General features: G+C 35.8%; 1 protein-coding gene across 1 annotated transcript in view; it reads left to right on the top strand.

Moving 5' to 3' along the window:
- Positions 1-6,003: 6,003 nt before the first annotated feature.
- The window catches only part of LOC102992938 (complement factor H-related protein 5), a 34,052-nt gene continuing 17,638 nt past the window's right edge, over positions 6,004-22,417 (top strand). Inside the window, exons 1-6 of the mRNA XM_055083852.1 lie at positions 6,004-6,058; positions 9,385-9,579; positions 10,473-10,649; positions 15,636-15,818; positions 18,043-18,219; positions 21,249-21,425. Coding sequence (XP_054939827.1) covers positions 6,004-6,058; positions 9,385-9,579; positions 10,473-10,649; positions 15,636-15,818; positions 18,043-18,219; positions 21,249-21,425 — 964 coding nt within the window. The remainder of the gene's footprint in view (positions 6,059-9,384; positions 9,580-10,472; positions 10,650-15,635; positions 15,819-18,042; positions 18,220-21,248; positions 21,426-22,417) is intronic.

The raw sequence follows: 22,417 nt of genomic DNA, 5'->3' as shown, positions 1-22,417 counted from the left end.
TCCACCAAAAAAAAATATTAGAGCTAATATACAAATTCAGTGTCCCTAAATGTAGTGTGGAACTCCTAAAAGATTTTGTATTGATGATGATATGCTGTATTCTAAAAATATCAGTTGAAATCAACTATACTTCAGTTAAAAAAATAAAAACATCTGTTGGATTACAGCATGTAAAATGTATTATAATAAGGAAGCATGTAATATAGGAACACTGTTTAAGGCCTTACCAAGGAAAGTAGAGGTCCGTATTGGGATTCAAGAAAATTTGGCTAAGGGAGAAAAAGAAAAGTCAAGGATATCTTCAAGTATTCTTCACTAAGTTAAGAGAGAAAAATAATAAGATACATAACACATAAGATTTCTAGGGATCAATAATAACCTAATAGAAAATATGCAGAGATCTATATTATCAAGTAAAGAAATAAATATGGTCAATAAACACATGGTCTCCACTAAACAGATCTATTAAATAAAAATATAACTAAGGAGTCAATTTCCAAGTATTAGACCGGCAAAAAAAGAAAAAAAAATTATAATATATAGTTTGGGTGAAGATGAGGAAATAAACATATATTTTAAAAGCACATATCATCTTTTAAAATTCTACTATGCGAAGTTAACCTATAATTTTACTCACATACCTAATGAAATTTTATGAAAAAATGTTTATTGTTACATCAAAGCATCTAGAAATTACTGAAGTGTCCATTGCAGATAATAATATTATCCTGATACCACAGCTGAGTGTACTAAGCACAGAGACGTTGAATAAGTTATTCAAGATTACATAGCTCGCACACAGTCAAGTAGGATTCAAATCTAGCCCATTCACTTGACTACTAATTTATGCTACCTGTCGTGACTACAGCAAGGTCAAAGGGAATGAAGATGGTCTTAGATATATGATCATACCATAGGGTGTAGTTTGGTACATGGATTTGCATGAATTATGTGACATTTTCTTGAGGTCTTTGGAAGATATTATGCTGCATATAAAATACCTATAATACACATTATAGTTGCATAGTAGACCTACGGGTCTTCTATCCAGAGGATAAACTAGAAAAAATAAAATCTTAATAGAATATTGGCTGTTAAAGTGTTTAGGGCTCTTAAAGTTACTCTTTCAGCCATATGTATCTAAGAGCAGGATATTCATAAATATTTCAACTATAATAAAATATAAACAAACTTCAAATGTTTATAGTGATCATCAGTTTGAAGGGATCCTTAATGGAGCAAGAATGGTGAATATCCATGATGCAAATATGATTTTTTTTCTAATTTTTATTTATTTATTTATGGCTGTGTTGTGTCTTCACTGCTGCGCGCGGGCTTTCTCTAGTTGCGGCGAGCGGGGTCCACTCTTCGTTGTGGTGCCAGGGCTTCTCATTGCGCTGGCTTCTCTTGTTGTGGAGCACAGGCTCTAGGCGCGCGGGCTTCAGTAGTCGTGGCACGTGGGCTCAGTAGTTGTGGCTCTCAGGCTCTAGAGCACAGGGTCAGTAATTTTGGCACACGGGCTTAGTTGCTCTGCGGCATGTGGGATCTTCCCGGACCAGGGATCGAACCCTTGTCCCCTGAGTTGTCAGGAGGATTCTTAACCACTGTGCCACAAGGGAAGTCCCCCAATATGATGTTTTAACATAATCCTACTTGATATGTAGACTGTAATACAGAAACTGTAAAATAGACAGGACTAGCACAGCTCTGGATTAAGACTGCCTGGTCCATAATCTTCTCCTACACTTGATAAAAATCACCTAGGGAAAGTTGCACTTAATTTCTCTTTGTCTCACTTTCTTCATTGGTAACTATGAGATAATTATGCCTACTTTGAAGAAGGAGTTTGGGGGTTTAAAAGAGATAAAAATTGTAAGGACAAGTCCTAGAACTGCTAATTAAATGTTGGATATTACTATAATTTATTTTATTCAATCCTAAAATTTTCATTAGGTGAAATTGTATTAGTCTATGGAAGGAAATGTGAAGATGATTAATTTATTGATTCTATGCTTATTCTTCTTTTAGATGCATATGTAATATCTGAAGATAATATGAACAAAAATAACATACAATTAAATAGAAACTTGGAAAAAAAGCTTTGTGCAAAAACAGTTGTTATTGAACTTGTATGTAATCCAGGATATACTACAAAAACATCGAGACAATCATTCTTAGCAACATGCTGGGAAGAAAGACTGTAATAGCCTGAATGTGAATAAAATAAGTGTGTTTACCCCGGTGTATGGGGTACACTTCCCTATTTCTTTCCATGTCTCATCACATTTTTTAAACTTTTTATTTTATATTGGAGTAGAGTTGATTAACAATGTTGTGTTAGTTTCAGGTGTACAGCAAAGTGATTCAGTCATGCATATACATGTATCTATTCTTTTTCAAATTCTTTGAAAATTCATCATATTTTTTGTTGCTGTTGAAAACTGGATATTTTAGATAACATATGGTAATAAATATGAATTCTGAATCCTCCCCGATCAAGTGCTTGCTGCAATTGCTAACTTTTGTTTCTTTGCTTAGTGACCAGCCTGGACTAGTTCTGTGGATTTTGAGTCTTCCACAGTGCATAGATTTTGATGGCATTGCTCAGTTTTTTATTTTTCAGTCTGACTTCCTAGGAGTCATTCCTGAGTCAGCATAGCTCAGTAGTCAATCAATAATTGGTCAGAGGTTTTGCTTAAACATATTGACCAAGTAAGCATCCCACCTTTTGCCTCTGGAACTGTGTGGGGTCTGGGAAAATGCTTACAAAATTCAGGGAGTTTACAAGTCTGCTCCATATTTAGCCAAGGACTACTGTCTCTCTGTTCCCTGACTGAGCAGTTGTGTGCATATCCATTGACTTCTGACCACTAGTAATAAGGGGCATCTTAGTGGGGCCCTTTGGGGCTGTCCCTTTCTCCTAATTGCTCTGTTAAATGTCTGGCTGGGCTGCCATTTTCTTACTTGCCCCAAACAGTATCATCTAGAGATGTTGGCCTTTCCAGATTGTTTCCCACTATCATCTCTGATGTATTCAACGGTGTCATTGGGCGTGGATTTTTCCAAGCTCTGCTATGAAGTCGGTTCCCTCCAGGAGGGCAATAGAGCTTCCAGTCCACTTGGTTTGCCCACCCACCCAGGGTAAAACTTCTGAGCCAGAGAGAGAGAGAGTAGCCAGGGAGCAGCCACTCTTTTTTACTGAATAAACATTCGTCAAGAATATACTCTTTGACCAATTTCCAGAAACTGTAAATGCTGATTTTTTTTTTGCCCAGTTTTATTTCTGCCTTGGGGGAGAGAACATATCAAGCTCCTCTCATAGACATGCTGAAAGTCCTTCCTAAATAAAATGATTTATGAAACATAATTTGTTCAAAAATTTCAGGGAGCATTATTTGGCAAAATTATTCTTGACTAGAATTTCAAAATATTTACAAATATGAAACTATTAAGAAGGAACTTAATTCTTCATGCCACTTTAAAAGGAGTGTATACTTTTTATTATTCTAGGATATTTTTTAAACCAAAATATTAAAATAATTATAAATTTAAAAAATAAATAAATAAATAAAAGGAGTGTATAACTGTAAGATTGATGCTGTATTAAAATGAAGACTGATGACCTACACCTGGCTGTCCCTGAAACAGCTGACTTCCTGGTCAGCAAGTAGACAAGAAGGGGCTTCATCTCTCCCCCTCAGTGGTCCATTTCTGCACGCTTCAAACATGGAAACGTAGTAAGTGCAACCACAAAGAAGTTGCACAGCTAGTATTGTGCTCAAATATCAAGTGATGAATTCAGAGCATTCATGTGAAAACATTGATCAGACGTTATTTAGTTATTTCACACTACCCTGTGTGAACTTTGATATTTACCAAGAGGATTTCATTACACTGGCTTCCTGGTAGTGCACTGAATTCACAGTCATGCGTATAACTGTAAATAAAAGCAGCCTTCAGAGCTGCTTTCGCCGTCACTGGTGGACCATTTTCAATTGCACGCGACTGGGATAACTAGCATGTTGGTCTCAATTGTCCTTCTAATCTTATGGATTTCAATTAAATGGAAACTTGGAAAAAAAGCTTTGTGCAAAAACAGTTGTTATTGAACTTGTATGTAATCCAGGATATACTACAAAAACATCGAGACAATCATTCTTAGCAACATGCTGGGAAGAAAGACTGTAATAGCCTGAATGTGAATAAAATAAGTGTGTTTACCCCGGTGTATGGGGTACACTTCCCTATTTCTTTCCATGTCTCATCACATTTTTTAAACTTTTTATTTTATATTGGAGTAGAGTTGATTAACAATGTTGTGTTAGTTTCAGGTGTACAGCAAAGTGATTCAGTCATGCATATACATGTATCTATTCTTTTTCAAATTCTTTGAAAATTCATCATATTTTTTGTTGCTGTTGAAAACTGGATATTTTAGATAACATATGGTAATAAATATGAATTCTGAATCCTCCCCGATCAAGTGCTTGCTGCAATTGCTAACTTTTGTTTCTTTGCTTAGTGACCAGCCTGGACTAGTTCTGTGGATTTTGAGTCTTCCACAGTGCATAGATTTTGATGGCATTGCTCAGTTTTTTATTTTTCAGTCTGACTTCCTAGGAGTCATTCCTGAGTCAGCATAGCTCAGTAGTCAATCAATAATTGGTCAGAGGTTTTGCTTAAACATATTGACCAAGTAAGCATCCCACCTTTTGCCTCTGGAACTGTGTGGGGTCTGGGAAAATGCTTACAAAATTCAGGGAGTTTACAAGTCTGCTCCATATTTAGCCAAGGACTACTGTCTCTCTGTTCCCTGACTGAGCAGTTGTGTGCATATCCATTGACTTCTGACCACTAGTAATAAGGGGCATCTTAGTGGGGCCCTTTGGGGCTGTCCCTTTCTCCTAATTGCTCTGTTAAATGTCTGGCTGGGCTGCCATTTTCTTACTTGCCCCAAACAGTATCATCTAGAGATGTTGGCCTTTCCAGATTGTTTCCCACTATCATCTCTGATGTATTCAACGGTGTCATTGGGCGTGGATTTTTCCAAGCTCTGCTATGAAGTCGGTTCCCTCCAGGAGGGCAATAGAGCTTCCAGTCCACTTGGTTTGCCCACCCACCCAGGGTAAAACTTCTGAGCCAGAGAGAGAGAGAGTAGCCAGGGAGCAGCCACTCTTTTTTACTGAATAAACATTCGTCAAGAATATACTCTTTGACCAATTTCCAGAAACTGTAAATGCTGATTTTTTTTTTGCCCAGTTTTATTTCTGCCTTGGGGGAGAGAACATATCAAGCTCCTCTCATAGACATGCTGAAAGTCCTTCCTAAATAAAATGATTTATGAAACATAATTTGTTCAAAAATTTCAGGGAGCATTATTTGGCAAAATTATTCTTGACTAGAATTTCAAAATATTTACAAATATGAAACTATTAAGAAGGAACTTAATTCTTCATGCCACTTTAAAAGGAGTGTATACTTTTTATTATTCTAGGATATTTTTTAAACCAAAATATTAAAATAATTATAAATTTAAAAAATAAATAAATAAATAAAAGGAGTGTATAACTGTAAGATTGATGCTGTATTAAAATGAAGACTGATGACCTACACCTGGCTGTCCCTGAAACAGCTGACTTCCTGGTCAGCAAGTAGACAAGAAGGGGCTTCATCTCTCCCCCTCAGTGGTCCATTTCTGCACGCTTCAAACATGGAAACGTAGTAAGTGCAACCACAAAGAAGTTGCACAGCTAGTATTGTGCTCAAATATCAAGTGATGAATTCAGAGCATTCATGTGAAAACATTGATCAGACGTTATTTAGTTATTTCACACTACCCTGTGTGAACTTTGATATTTACCAAGAGGATTTCATTACACTGGCTTCCTGGTAGTGCACTGAATTCACAGTCATGCGTATAACTGTAAATAAAAGCAGCCTTCAGAGCTGCTTTCGCCGTCACTGGTGGACCATTTTCAATTGCACGCGACTGGGATAACTAGCATGTTGGTCTCAATTGTCCTTCTAATCTTATGGATTTCTACTGTGGGGGGACAAGGTAAGCTGAAAACATGAAAACAGCTCTGAATATTTATTTCCTCTCTCAAATGTGTGTGTTGGTTGTGTGTACATATATTTTGAAATGAATACATGGCTGAGAACATGGTGAAAGAAGGATCATCACTTTTATTTTTATGGAAATATTTTCTAATATGCAATTAAAGGAAAATAAAATTAAATAAATTTTCTCTGTTCTTTAAGTTATGAAGTGTAAATAGCCACCAAATACAAAATCTGGAGAGGAATTAAATGCTGAAAAATCTGCATATAATGAAGTCAAAAGAGTGAAGTACCAGTGTAATTCTGCATAAATTCTGCAATGCCACTGACCAGGAAAAGTATCCCAAGAAAATTTGGACACATTCAACGTGTTTGAATTTTCATTTTTGAATTTAAGATTTAAATATTATTAAAAACCAAGAATTTCCTATTTCAATCTAATTATCACTTGCTAAAGAAAAATCTCTTATTTATTTATTATTTTTTATTAAAATATAGTTTGATGTACAATAGTATGTCACTTTCAGTTGTGCTACATCGTGATTTAACACTTGCTTGCATTATGAAATGGTCACCATGATAAGTCTTAGTAACCATCTGTCCCCAAAGTTATTACAAAATTATCCATCATATTCTTTATGCTGTACATTACATCCCTGTGGCTTATTTATTTATAACAGGAAGTTTGTACCTCTTAATCCTCTTCACCTATTTAACCCCTCCACCACGTTCTTCCCCTCTGGAAACCACCTGTTTGTTCTATCTGTGAGTCAGTTTTCGTTTCATCTTGTTTGTTTCTTTGTTTGTCTTGCTTTTTAGATTTTATATGTAAGTGAGGTCATACAGTTTTTGTCTTTCTCTGTCTGACTTATTTCACTTAGCATAATACCCTCCAGATCCATCCACGTTGTCACAAATGGTAAGATTTTCATCTTTTTTTATGGCTGAGTAATATGCCATGATATGTACAAATACCACATCTTCTTTACGCATTCATCTATCTATGGACACTTAGGTTGCTTCCAAATCCTGGCTATTGTAAGTAATGATGCTATGAACATTGGGGTGCATATATCTTTTTGAATTAGTGTCTTATCTCTTTTAATAGAACAGTAGAGTATATCCTTATTTTTATATGTAATAAAACTAGTGAAATATCAATAAGTCATTTGCTTTTTCTGAGCTTTTCAACAAAGGTTGAAATTGAAAAAAAAATGTACACCACTTCTCCATTAACACCAAACACTATGCCTCACAATATGTAAAAAATTGTCACATTTTATTTCCTGTTGAAATAAAGTTCATCATATCCAAATAATTGCAAATGAAATCTAACAAGGTCTAGGCTAACTGATTAAACTAAAATGGGATTTTAGTCATGTGTTTTACTGTTTGATTTTCAGAAAGCATTTATTTTGCTGTTTGGTTGCTTGCTAATTTTTGCACATAGTTGAAGTTTTCTTTGGGCAGTGTCTCTTCAGTCCTAACATAATAAAAAATAGGAATTATAAAATTCTTCCCTTTTACGACCTACCCTTAAAAAGTTGCAAAACATTATCTCTACAGACTTGAAACTCATTCTAGTTGTTTCTACTTTTATCATTGAGTTATAATCACAGGACAAGAGTTAACTAATGGAAAAAAACGGAATTTTTCTCCAATAACAGACATTGCTTTGCCAATTAAAAATACCGACTTCTCTGGTTAGCCTACAGTAAGGGCTAGATCTTCACCACATCCTCACTGAAGAACTGTGTGTATGGGTGTTTTTGATTCTTTTTTAACCTCTGTGTCTGGTATATGTTGTTTTAAACACCACTTAGAATGGACAGTAAGAGGGGATTTCTAAATGGGGAAAAAAAGCAGAGGAAGATGAGTGTGAAATATAATCATATGTATGATTTTGACCACCCCTAATCCAGAAAAAGATGCTCAAGCTTCAATCTAGTCTCCTGGAGAACCTTTAGTGAAGCTCTATCCGAAAGTTGTGTAGATGTTAAATGACTTGAATGTTTGTGTTGCACTACTGTTTATATGCCTATTGAGAGACCGGCCAAAGAGCCAGTCTAAAGTAACACTTTTGTATAAGTCGAAAATTCTTCATGCTTTCAGTAGCAAAATATTTATCAAACACTATATGCTTCACATCGCATCAAAAAGCTCAAAAGAATGAAAACTCTATGTCTCTTTACAACTTACAGTGTCCTATGAGGAAAGCAAACCATGTAAACAAATAGATTGCAAGATTGTGTGTGTGTGTGTGTGTGTGTGTGTGTGTGTGTGTATCCATGCACATCCCATAGGAAATATACTCACAAGGTTTTATCAGAAAGTAGGGACCTGAGAAATTATTTTCCACTTTTGGAGTGGGTAATTGGGTAAAGGAGACCGTGAAGAGAAGTTAACATTCAGAGCCAGCACCAATGCTGATATGCACAATGACTATTTGCTAAATGTTGAAGAATGAGCTTTGAAGGATGGGTAGAATAGGGACAACTGGAGGATGGAAGCAAAGTTACGATGGGTAGCAAAGAATATGTAGGTGCTCTATAGAAATGCATAGAAATCAAATACCATAATTTGACGGGTGGACAAAGAATACCTGTAAAAGAATTATGGGAAGTACTACTCTCAATGTGTGAGGGGGTCTTTTCTCAAAACTATCTAATGTAACATTTTTAAACACTTAGATAAGCAACGTCAAGTTTCACAGGTGAAATACTACTGGAATTACTAGTTTCAAATATTGTGCAACATTGAGAATTACCTCTAGATAAGTGGAAAGGGGGAATTTCCCTGGTTAACTAATTTGTGAGCTGAGTCTCTGTAAGTTTTTTTTTTTTCTTTTTCCAAATAATAAGAAAAAAAAATCTACTTCATTTTCACTGTACCAGGAAAAAACAGACAAGATAGAGACTTCAGGTGGAGATACCTAGGATTATGATTCAGACTAGAGAAAGGAGATGAATGGAGATGCCAGCATGCCATGTAGACCAGTGAGGTCTCCTACTGTCCTACTCTGCTTGGTTCTTAACTCGTTGTGTGAAATTTTCTTCTTGAAGATACTACAAAACAGGTTATATTTTACATGACTCCAACATGTACATTTTACATGCATTGACAACAGCCTCTTCAAATACTCTTGTACTCACAATTAGAGATCTTTCTTTGTTCTTAACTAATTAGTACAGTGGAAGGCATTAAGCTAAAGGAATTTAAGCTGGATGAAAGAAAACAACATCCATAAGGTGATTAAAACATGATTTGATGATTCACAAATGTAGATTCATATTTAATACTTCAGTTTTGTTTTATTTTTCCCAGTGAGACATTGTGATCTTCCAAAAATAAACCATGGAATTTTATATAACGAAAAGAAATACAAGCCATTTTTCCCACTTGCTATTGGGACATTTTTCTATTATTCCTGTGAATATAATTTTATGTCACCTTCAAAATCCTTTTGGACTCGCATAGCATGCACAGAGGGTGGATGGTCACCAGCACCAAAGTGTCTCAGTGAGTAAACGCTCGATGTGGATGAATCATTCGGGGGGTGGAGAAGGATGTGGCAGATGGGGTCACGAGGTCTTGACAGACAGTCACAGGTATCAGGACTAGAGGAGCCAGCGAAGATGCGAGATGAGTCCTTCTTTTATTGAGAAGCTTTTATAAGAACCAAATGAGGAATAAATAGCTGAACTTTCTTGTATTATCTAGAAGTATGCTGCATATTTTAATTTTAAAAACTGATGATTAATATATTTCACTCCTAATATTTATTTCCTAATATTTATTTGGTATCAGCCTGGTCATATTTTTTCTTTAAAAAACAGTCATTGTCCATATACATTCTCTTTTGAAATGTACCATTCTCTTGAATATTGCAAGGATTGCATAAGTTTTAGTATCTACACTTTTACATTTTCCATAAATCACTTCTTTCGTCCTTAAAATTATGTCTGTTTTAACCCTTCAATAAATGTGAAGAGCATACTCAGGAGGTAATAAGTGTATTAAAAGAGAAAAACAATGGGGGAGCAGAATAAATGAGCCAACAAAGGAGATAATAACGTTTTTTCTGTAAGAAACATTTATGAGAATTAAGAGAAAAAGAGATATATTAAGATATTGTTTATACCTAAAAACGTTTATAAAAATAAAATATTTTATTATAAAAACCATAGACAAACAGAATGAAATGTTAATTTCCCTCTGTATATGAAATATATATGAAAAGCATATATTCCATCAATCTAGTAGTATAATCTAAATTCTTTTAAAATTTTATTTTCATACTTAACTTTAGCTTTGAATTTTTTCCATTTAAAAAAAAGATTGTAAAATGCAAATGTATTTTACTATTGTTTTACCACTTCCATCTGGTACATTGAACAACTTTTGGTCCCTAGGACTGTGTTTCTTTCCTTTCGTGGAAAACGGTCGTTCTACATCTTCAGGACAAACACACCTGGAAGGCGACACTGTTAAAATTGCCTGTGATAAAGGCTACAGCCTCCCAAATAATCAGAGCATCATTGCATGTACAGAAGGTGGATGGTCCTCCCCTCCTGAATGCCTATCCACCAGTAAGTAAAATCCTGACTTCTTAGATCCTGGAATATGTCGTGATTTTTTAAAAAGAAATAAATCTATTGTCAGGTGTTAAATATAGATTTCACCACTTGCTTTTATCATTACACATTTGTTTTTTATTTCCAAATGTCTCTGAATGATTGTACAAATAACAACTTGCCTGCCTACACAAATCAAATGTATGTAATAAAAAGAAATATTAGACAAGAATACAAACACTTGAAGATAGTACTTTATGTTAAAGTAACGCCCATTTATTGTTTACAGTACATTAAAATGGTCACATTAGTTGAAAATAAACAACTACAAAAGTAGAATATTAAAGGGAAAAAAATCCAATACCAGTTAAAATGTCTTAAAGCTAAGACAGTTTTTAATAATTAACCTTTTGTGTTAATATTAAATTCACATGCTTGATTCAATAAGCAATCAATTTCTATGTTTTAAAAATTTTGCACTTGTGAGAGTTATTTCTATTTGTCAGTGGCTTAAAATCTGGAAAACAATTCCACTGGAAACTTTATAATATGGTGGCATCTCCCAGACCTGCGTGAACTCTTATAATTATCTTTCTAGCTTCCTGTAATCATTCTTAACTCTATGCCTGCACAGTTTAGTATTCAACCAGAGATTCAAGGAGACATAAAAACTTCTCTAGCTGTTTCTCATCATAACGCCCATCCTTTGTTACTCTGCCCTGTGAATTCTAGCCACCATGGCCTCCAAAACTCTTATCTTGCTCTTCTCAGAAAGACCACAGGACCCTGCCTGGCTTCTCCCTCCCTGGGAGCTGGGACACTCACAGATATGCTTTGGGGTTTGGATTTTGTTTATCCGGCTTTTCTCGATCATCACAGACCTGCACTGCCTAGTTTCCAGTTTTCCGGAAATATATTTTTTACAGTTTTCTAACTTTTTAACCAGTGGGAGGGGATGCTGATACCAGCTACTCCATCTTGCCAGGAAGCGAAGTCTTCTGGCATGCTTTTTTTAAAAAACAATGATGTTATCAAAATTATTCCACATCTTCAATATTTAAATTTAAACCTTTAGAAAACAGAGTCTTATTAAAGCAGCTTGAACGACAACAGTCTTTCAGTTACCAGTGAGGCCATGGTTTGTTTCAATTACAAAGGGCTTAAACGTGACCAATATTTTCCAGAAAAAATGAAAGAATGAATTTATTGACATCATATCTGAAATGTCCAGTGGTTGAACAGGGTTCATGATGTATAGGCTTCAGTTATGGTACAAATATTTTATTGTCTTCTCCATCTCTAGAACAAGCTCTCTTCTTTTTGTGGGGTGATGGCAACTGCCAGCCCAACAATTGAATTTCAGAAGCCTGACAACTCCATCTGAGCAGTGGCAACCCACCCAAGCTGGGTCCTGAGTACGTTTTGTAAGACTCCATTTGCCTTTGAGCAATTCTGTTGTTTTGTGGCACAAAAAGCATCCCAGGTTTAATTCATACTCACCCTGACCCAGAACTGGACTCAGCCACATCTCCAGTGAGTCCTGGTTCCTTTTCATGGGTAATAGTACTTAGAAACCAAGTAGCCAAAATTAACCTGCTTCAAAATTTAGTGTATTTTGCATTCAGACAAGAAGCATAGCATCTTATCTTTCAATTTCTCGTCTGAAAATGGGCGCCTTCTCTTTCTGCCTGTTGCCAAATATTCCACGAATACAAGAGGACATTCTGAGTTTAGCAGAGTAGAAGCAGGAAGTCAGGGGTCTCCCAAGTGGAGGTTCCCAGCAGAACACCGTGGATCCAAGGTCGGGTGGTGGATTCAGAACACCGTGGAGGGTCGATGACGTTCCAGGGCAACTGGGCTCCAGCACCGGTTCTGAGAAATGTTACCTTTGTGTCCATGAGTAAATGACCAGCTATTTGAGCTAAGGTTGCTCATCTGTAAAATGAGAATGTTAAACCAATGGGTCCCCCCCACTGCTTTCTCACTGGCAATGACTAAAACCTGAAAGATTTTTCTTTATTTAAATCTCTAAGCTTTTCCCACCTGTGGTGGAAGCTCATATTTTATACCAACTGTGTTAGATTTATTGACAAATATTTAGTGAGAAATGGCTTTTTTTAAAAGGAGGATTCAAGTGGCAATGGAGGAAATAAAAAAGACTGGATAATGAAATAGTGGGGAGAGATACAGGAAGATGAAAAATCAGTTAAGAGGACTATTAGAAAAGAATAGAGGAAAAGAAATAAATATCTAGAACAAGGGCTCTAAACCTTTCCTGAAGTTCGCACACCTTTTGTTCCCCAAAATAGGCTGTGGAAATGCTGACAAAATCATTAATCCTTTCATTAAATTAATCATGATACATGCATTTACATTTTGTGGCAATAATAACAACATTGTAAATCACACGTATTGGGTTTTCTCTTAATGCCATTGTCTTAGAAAGAAAGCACATTTTTGAAAATCATATCATTTGTATTTAAGCAGCTTCATGCCTTTATTAGAACCTGCAAAAGTGAAGAAAACCGTGTCTCACACTAACATTTTCTCAAATATAGCAAATAAATTTTCAAGGAAGTCCTTTCATCATATCAAACTCTTTTCAAATACCACTGATTTTCTTGCAGTAACAAATTATCTTTGGTTTTATTTTCTTGGCATAGTAAGGTCACTACCAGTGCAGGCAGTCGACATGAAGCAATATTAGCTTACCTTCCAAAACAGGTACCTGCATTCAGTTACTCAAGTTCTGTAAATGACAGCCCCTAAAGTTATATAAAACAAAATATGTGCAAAACCCATTGCAGCCCTGGTACAATAATCAGTCTATTACATCTATCTATCTGACCATTTATACATATACATATATATATATATATATACACATATCTACATATATATGTAGATATAGTGATTTCTCTCTTATGGTAATTTTCATAGGTTCAGACAAACAAAAACTATTTTATGAATTGTTTCTACTTTACGTATCAATGTTACCAACTTGCAAATTCATCTTAAGGACATTCTAAACTCTGTCGCATCCTCTTTTTACTATAGCTTTTTATATTATTTGATAAAAACAACTTGATGCTTATTTTTATCATCAGATCACAATACTACGTTTGAACAGTATTATTTTGGCCATTTGTTGAGTTATTAAATGTTCATAGACATCTCTAAAGTGTTCTATCAGTTTTCAATTCTTTGACTCCCAATTATTTAAAATTAGGAGACCACTGTATCTGCTCTACCTGCTAATTTACCTCTTCTTTATTTACTGATACACAATTGTATGTAACTTAAGAATACGTTTCTGAAAAAATTTTCAAAAATGAACAAAGTCTAAAATTCTGAAGTTTCTGCTATTTTGGTGAAAGTCATATGGGCTTCAGGGATCAAAATGATTTTCAGTATAGCTCCCATATTCTTGCTGAAAAGGTCAGAGGTCATTTGTGATCATGTGTGATGCTATCTTTATAGGCTATAATTAAATTGATAGAGTATTTAAAGGCAAACTTTAAAACCAATTTATCTAATTGTAAAACTCTAAACAATGGTGCTTCACCATTTGTTTGTCATTGTATTGGTTTCCTATCCTATGGCTGCTGTAACAGATTGCTACCAACTTGGTGGCTTAAAACAACACAAATCTATTTTCTTACAGTTCTGGAGCCCAGAACTCCAAAACCAGTTTCTCTGGGCTAAAGTCAAGGTGTAAGCAGGGCTGGCTTCTCCTGGTACTTCTGGGGAAGACTCTGTTTCCGCACTTTTTCCAGCTGCCAGAGGTCACCTGCTTTCCTTGGTTTATGGCCCCTTCCTCCATCTTCAAAGTCAGCAGCTTAACATCTTCAAATATTTTTCTCCCTGTCCCTCTCTCTCCACCACCACATCATCTTCTGTATGACTTTGGCCCCTCCTGCATCCCTCTTATGAGGACCATTGTGATTACATCAGGCCCACCTGGATAACCCATGAAAACTGCCCCATCTCCAGATCCTCAACTGGATCACAGCTGCAAAATTCTTTTGCCGTTTTTAACGTTCACAGGTTCTGGGGATTATAATGTGGACATCTTCGGGGGCCACTGTTCAGCCTACCGCAGTCATTTACAATAAAAACAATGAGCATATGAAATCACAGAATCCTACTCCTTAACAACTAAAGGAATGGAAAGTCTAGCTGAGTGAAAACCTGGCCTCAGATGAGCTATACACAGCCTCATTTTCCCTGTTCTCATTGTTCTGTCTCAACATATCCCAAACTTCAAGAGACAACTGCCTTACTATTTATTATGTAGTATTTGGTTCCCCAGTTACGAATTCAGTGCCACTTCTGATCTGATACAGGACCTGGTCTGAGACTTGAGTTAAGTGAATTCTGACCACTAAGAAGTCCAAACCAGTGTAAAAACTTAAGCAAGGGGTCCAGTTTATTGCAAATCACCCATAATTCTTTTTTTTTTTGTGGTACGCGGGCCTCCCTCTGCTGTGGCCTCTCCCGTTGCGGAGCACAGGCTCCGGACGCGCAGACTCAGCGGCTATGGCTCACGGGCCCAGCCGCTCCGCGGCATGTGTGATCCTCCCGGACCGGGGCGTGAACCCGGTTCCCCTGCATCGGCAGGCGGACGCGCAACCACTGCACCACCAGGGAAGCCCCCCATAATTCTTTATAGGGAATTATTAAATTACTGAATCAAATTTCTCTTTTGCAAACCAAAACTCTACTGGCAAGAGTTCTTTGCTTGCTTTTTCAAGAACAGCACAGTTATTTATGATTTGCCTTATTCTATGTAAAATATTTTATATAGTTTCCTAGAATATTTTCTTTGAGACTTTATAGCTAGTTTATTTTTAACAAACTAAAAATGTGGACTGCAAGGATAATTCTAAGCTGTAGTTTTCCTGGTATGCGGCTTACTTTTTTCTTTTTATAGTCGTATTCATTGATTTATCATGAAAAATTTTAACAAATACTTATATTTTCCATGGTTTTTTTTTTCAGAAAAATGTTTAAAAACAGATATTGTAGTTGGCAATGGGTTTTTGTCTGAATCAGAATATGCTTATCCCATAAATAGAGAAACACAATATAAATGCAAACCAGGATATGCAACAGCAGATGGAAAAACGTCAGGGACGGTTCAGTGTTTGCAAGGTGGATGGTCTGTTCAACCAATTTGTATTAGTAAGTAATTTTATATTTTCTATGCATTTTTCTGAACCTGCAACATGAAAGTTTACTTCAGCTATTTTTTTTCCTTCTTCAGGGATTAGGTGATACCATATAAAATGATGTCAAACTCGTTTTAAAAAAAATGTATTAATAAAGTACATTATACTCCTATGACAGATTGATTTAACTTCCTTGGTTATGTTTTTCCTTCTCTTCAAAGGAGATAATCCTTTTCTTGAGTCTTTTTTTTTCCTAGAAGAAATGCCATTATTTTTTAAATGGAAAGAAAACTAATTAGGTTTACAGAGCTTCAGGCACAGCTTAATTTACTTGAGACTAAGATCTTTATTCACTTATCTTCACCATTTCCAAATTCTCAACCTCCTGTAGTTGATTTCTTGTTCCTTTTAATACAAGTTGTGAGTCTAGGGAATAAGCTGCATCCGTGGTGCAGTGTTCAAAGGACACTAATACTAAGCTCTTTTCAATCCATAATCTGATGCTGCAGAGAAGGAACAGGTCTAGAAGTTCTTATAATTTGTGAATATTTGAGAGGTATGGGTGGGTGGCAGGCTCTTGTTTATGGGAAACTTACACTACCAATGGATTTCTGATTTTTATAGTTTTTCTTAGGGGAAAAAAAGTGCTAAATCTGTACTCTTTAATCAAGTTAAGAGACACGGAAAAATATTAAATTTGGTAGGATTTGAAGTTATACAGGGATATTTTATTCTCTTTCTTAATGCAGACTTCCTAAAATTGATGTCGTAAGCTTATTATTATCTAAGTTTTACTCAGTCATATTTTCAGAAACTTCAACTTCTACTTCTACTATATCTTCTTCTACTTCTTATCCTTTCTTTTAATTTCTGTTCTTTTCATAGATTCTTAGTAAAGAAGAGGTATAAAATCTTTTCTTATAATATCCTCAGTTTATGGAGTTCTAAAAGCCAAGTGTGAATTCTTTACTTTTACTAAAATTAGGAAGAATAATCTATCACAAACTACACTACTACAGAAGAGAAAATTCTTTCTATTAGTATATGTACTTATGTATCTGAATACAACTCTTTCGGATACTTACTGCATTATTATTTAACTGTTACTGAAAATCTATCTGAACACATAAACACAGAAACTGTTATTCCAGAGTCCGTAAAAAAAATTTTTTCCTGTTGCTTCCCCCCATCTATAGACAGGCTTCAAAGTGAAAATGGCACAGTCCAAAAATGCCATTTATGTCATTGTGAGGAGTTCGATGATTCTGAGGCTCATTGAGGACAAAGACATGACCTCGGGGTGGCAGTTGCACACCGTGAGCTTTATTTGGGTGCCATGGGGATAGGGGGACGCCAGGAAAGTCCCTCAGAGCAAGAGAACTTTCCAGAGACAGCAGTGTGTGGCTGCACCCAGAGGGAAAAGAAGACAAGGGATCTCCTGGGGCAGAGGGGACTCAGGAAGGAAGATTCACACACATCTGAGGGGTACTCCCAGCACAGCGGGGCGGCTCGGGACAGAGAGTTTGTGGGGCTGTAGCAGCCTGGCGTCTTTTAAGGCCACAGCTGTCTGTTTTAGGAGATGTTCATAACTTCCAGAGGAGATTTCGCTTTCCCTTTCTCTCCTGAGAGGAGAATAGATCAGTGTGCCAGCTACCCTATAGGAGCTCAAGTCTAATAATGTTGAGGTTCCTTTCCTATGGTGCAAAGCCATTGCACGGGCAGGATGACATCAGGCTGCCTTTGCATCTGGTGCATCGGGGCCTGATGGATTAGGGGCGGGGGCTCTGAGAACTGTGGCTCTATGGCTCTCGGTAAGCAGTAAATTACATACTATCTTATCCAGAGAACTAATGTTTCCTGTCACGATGTGTGTGTGTGTGTGTGTGTTTGTGTGTGTGTGTGTGTGTGCGCGCGCGTGTAGATGCGTATTTATGCTGCCTGCTATTTAGTGCATTGCTGTTAGAATATATACTACAGACAGATAGAACTACATATATATATATATATATATATATATATATATATGTATTTTTTACCAAAGACTTGCTGTATTTTATCCAAGAATGGATATATAAGGAAAATGTAACTAAAATTAATTTTTATTAAATTATTAGTAATGATGTTTTCTATAAGGTCATTTATTTATTAAGACATAATGATTGTTAAATGTTATTGTTGGCTGATTGTGTGCTTGGAGTTAACAGTAGAAATAAAATTCTGATTTTTATTTGCCTCAGAGTCCTGTGATAGGCCGGTATTAGTGAATGCCAGAAACAAAGGTAAGAACACGTGGTTTAAGCTCAATGACAGGCTGGATTATGAATGCCACGATGGCTATGAGAACGAGGATGGACGCACCACAGGCTCCATAGTGTGTGGTGAAGACGGCTGGTCCCATTTGCCCATATGCCATGGTAAGTACTTGTTTATCTAGAAAATAAAAACAATTCTGGATGGGTTTCTTTTTGGTAGGCTTTCTAGAAAGATGTTTCCTAAGTAGCAATCGTCGAAATTCAAGGTATGTTCACATAGCTTTAAGAAGCCAAAGTAAAATATGACGTAATAACAGATATTTGCAAAGCTCTTAGCCCACTCAGAATAAGGTTGCTTTCATGCCATACACAAACAGCTTATCTTAGAGTTTTGGAGGTCCACGTCCTGAAATCAAGTTGTCATGTAAATAAGTTCATTTGTACCTTTTTTTTTTAGATTCCACATATAAGCGATATCACACAATATTTCTCTTTCTCTGTCTGACTTACTTCACTCAGTATGACAATCTCTAGGTCCATCCACATTGCTACAAATGGCGTTATTTCATTCTTCTTCATGGCTGAGTAGTATTCCATTGTACGTATGTACCACATATTCTTTATCCATTCTCTGTTGATGGACATTTAGGTTGCTTCCTTGGCTTGGGTATTGTAAACAGCGCTGCAATGAACATTGGGGTGAATGTATCCTTTCGGACCATGTTTTTCTCCAGATATATGCCCAGGAGTGGGATTACAGTATCATATGGTAGCTCTAGTTTTAGTTTTTTAAGGAACCCCAGAAACAGACTCACAGACTTAGAGAACGAACTTATGGTTGCCAGCGGGGAAGGGTGGGGCAAAGGGATAAGTTGGGAGTTTGGGATTGACATGTACACACTGCTATATTTAAAATGGATAACCAACAAGGACATATTGTAGAGCACAGGGAACTCTGCTTAATATTCTGTAACACGCTAATTGGGAAAAGAATTTGAAAAAGATTAGATACATGTATATGTGGAACTGAATCACTTTGCAGTACACCTGAAACTAGCCAACATTGTTAATCAACTATACTTCAATATAAAATAAAAAGTTAAAAAAAAAAGAATGCTTGCTCTGGTAAGGTGTATGTATTTATGTAAAATGTGTCAAATCAAGATTCCTTCTGGAAAAAATCTGTCTCCTTGCCTTTTACCACTTCTCCAAGCCATTTGCATTTTTTGGCTCATGGCCGCTTCTTCAAATCACTTCAACCTCTGGCTCTGCTGTCACATTTTCTACTCTGATTCTGACCCTCCTCTCTCTTATAAAGACCCTGTGATTACGTTGGACCCACCACTGCACAGGTAATTCAGAATAATCTCTCCTTCTCAAGGTCTTTACCTTAATTACATCTGCAGAGCCTGTTTTCCATGTAAGGTAACACATTTGCAAGTTTCAGAGACTAGGATATGGACATTTTTGGGGGCCATTATTCCGTCTACAGCACCATATAATAACCGTGCATGAATAAACAAGCTGGAAAATCCTGTATCCTCCAAGATCAAGTATTTTCAATGGAACTTTCTTTTCCAATTGGATAAGAAAAATAATGTAAACAATCAGTAAAGAATTGTTGTGCAAAATATTGGAATAAAATACAGATACAAGGATGTAAATTTTATAGAAGCTGAGTGAGTTGCATTCCAGAGGGATATGCGTAAATAAACTGTTATTAAACCATTAAATTGCCAATAACGATACATAAAACTGGGTAGTTTAGATAACATTTCTGAGATTATTTAATTAGAACATATCTCGTTGCACTTTTTTGATGTGTGCCTGATCTATCGAGAGTGTTTATTTTGTCTTGATTGCCATTTATATTTTCACATGTGAATTTCGATATATTATTTTATAAATGAATCTTTAATTACAGAAGGTCAAATGAGAAAGATACACACATATTCATTTATACAACCATTTCTAATTGAATCAGAAGGTATTCATAATGTTTTAGTTTTTACAAACATACTAGGTTGACCTGAAATAAATGGACTGTCAGTTATTTCTCCAGCAATGAGTTAATTTGGGATCAGCAGAGAATTGCAGCCTGGGGTCTGCAACCATGAAGAGCCACGTGCAAGTCCCTGCATAGCAAGGGAAGGAGACCTCTGCTACAGAGCAGAAAAGGAAGTCAGGAGGACTATGTAAACAATGGCTTCTCATTGGCTGAGTCCTTGCGGGAAAGAAGAGTCTTTCTTCCTCCTGTTGGGCTCTGTTATGATCACAGGGTGTGAGAGCTCCCCCTTCTGGTCTCCTGACGTAATTGAATTGAGGTTTCTGTTAACGTTTTACAGGTGATACAGTTGGCTATAATGGAAAGATTCAGAAATCTAGAGACAACTGAGCCACGTGTTTTTGAAAAAGTTTTGATATTTAGTTCCTTGTTTATAAAATTAAGAATTGCTTTTTAATGCTCCCTCCTACATAAAATTTTTATGTCTTATTCAAGCATCCCAGTTATCTACTTTCTAAACATAACTATCATTTTTAATGAGAAAATGTAATTAAATACGTTGTGCTTTAATTTTTATTACTGGAAAGAAGGCTTTTTTTTTTTTTTTTTTTTTTTTTTTTTGCGGTGCGCGGGCCTCTCACTGTTGTGGCCTCTCCGGTTGCGGAGCACAGGCTCTGGACGCGCAGGCTCAGCGGCCATGGCTCACGGGCCCAGCCGCTCAGCGGCATGTGGGATCTTCCCGGACCGGGGCACGAACCCGTGTCCCCTACATCGGCAGGCGGACTCTCAACCACTGCGCCACCAGGGAAGCCCAGAAAGAAGGCTTTTCATGTGCTTTGAGTGTGAAAATTATTCCTATTCTATTTTATAAACAAATTATAAAAGTTATTAACTTTTTACTGTTAACTAAACAAAGTGAATAATTTATTTTATAAGTAACTTCTCAGAACTTGTCTATTACAATCCTGAAGAGATTGTCATACAAATTTTACCTTGCTACTCAATTTCCTAATTTTTCTAAGGGGTCTTACACATATTTGTTGGATGCAAATATTTTTTTAAAGGCAAGAATATATGCTGCTCTGTATATGAAGCTCCCTGAATCTTATTTTTATATAGCAGATGTTAAGTTCATTTTCGCAATGATTATTTCACATATATTCATTTACTTTAATTTTATCTTTAGAAATAGAATGTCATCTTCCACTTTTGGAAGCAAATGTAGATGCTCATCCAAAACAAGAAAAATACAAAGTTGGAGACGTGTTGAAATTCTCCTGCAGACAAAGACTTAGAAGAGTTGGGCCGGATTCAGTTCAATGTTACCAATTTGGGTGGTCACCTAATTTTCCAACATGCAAAGGTCAATATTTATTTTAGAATTGATGAAACAAGAATTAGATTTTTATATTAAATCTATGTATTTTATTGACTCATGTCTGTAATTGACAAACCGCAAAAAATGTCAAAGGTGGTATTTTAACTGAGAAGGAGGAGGGGTGATAGGCCATAGTAATTGAGTTGCATAGATTATTATTATTTTTTTTATCAAGGGGTAATTCTACCTCTGTGTTTTGAAATATACAATGGGATTTTATAGATCAAAATATAGTGGCTGGGATTAAGAAGTGCTAGAGTGTTTTCCCCTTAATCTCGTTAAAGAAATATACTTTAAAAAATATTGCATGGGCCTTGATATATTTCTATTAAATAATTAAGGAAATAATCAAATCAATGTAAATATGGGTTATTCAATTTAAAACAATGATAATTTGTGACTTGCTTCAGTTGACATTATTTGATCAAATTGTTTTAGGTGTTTATAGATATTACTTAATAAAAACTATAATTTATGTGAATATCATACCACACATTTGATATTTATTAACTTTTGTATAATATACAGATTATTGACCTACTTTAAAATCTTTAAGAGTGCAACTTAATAGCCTGGCTATGTAATAAGTAACCTGCAAAATATTGCGGGTAGGGGAAAACTAGGATATTTGGATTTAGAAAGAATATAAGATTATACTAAAAAATTATTGCTAGTTTGAAGAAATGTAATAAGATGTTTTATGAATGTAGGTAAATGTCCTTATTTCTCAGATAGGTATTCCGAAGAATTTAGAAGTAAAATCTCACTGTTTATCATTTATTTTAAATTACTTCACAAAAAAATAAGCAAATTAGGCAAAAAGGAACATTTATATACCTAGATGATCAATATATGTGTTTATTATGCATTTTCCTCTTTAATTTGTTCAAAATTATTCATACTAAAATGTCAAAATTTGAGAAAAATAATAGTAAATAAACTATATACACAGTAAAAACGAACCTGAAAAAAAAATA

Source organism: Physeter macrocephalus, chromosome 4 (assembly GCF_002837175.3).
Source record: "Physeter macrocephalus isolate SW-GA chromosome 4, ASM283717v5, whole genome shotgun sequence".
NCBI lineage: Eukaryota > Metazoa > Chordata > Mammalia > Artiodactyla > Physeteridae > Physeter > Physeter macrocephalus.
Note: the sequence above shows the minus strand (reverse complement) of the source record. Positions and strands in the feature narration are given on the sequence as shown.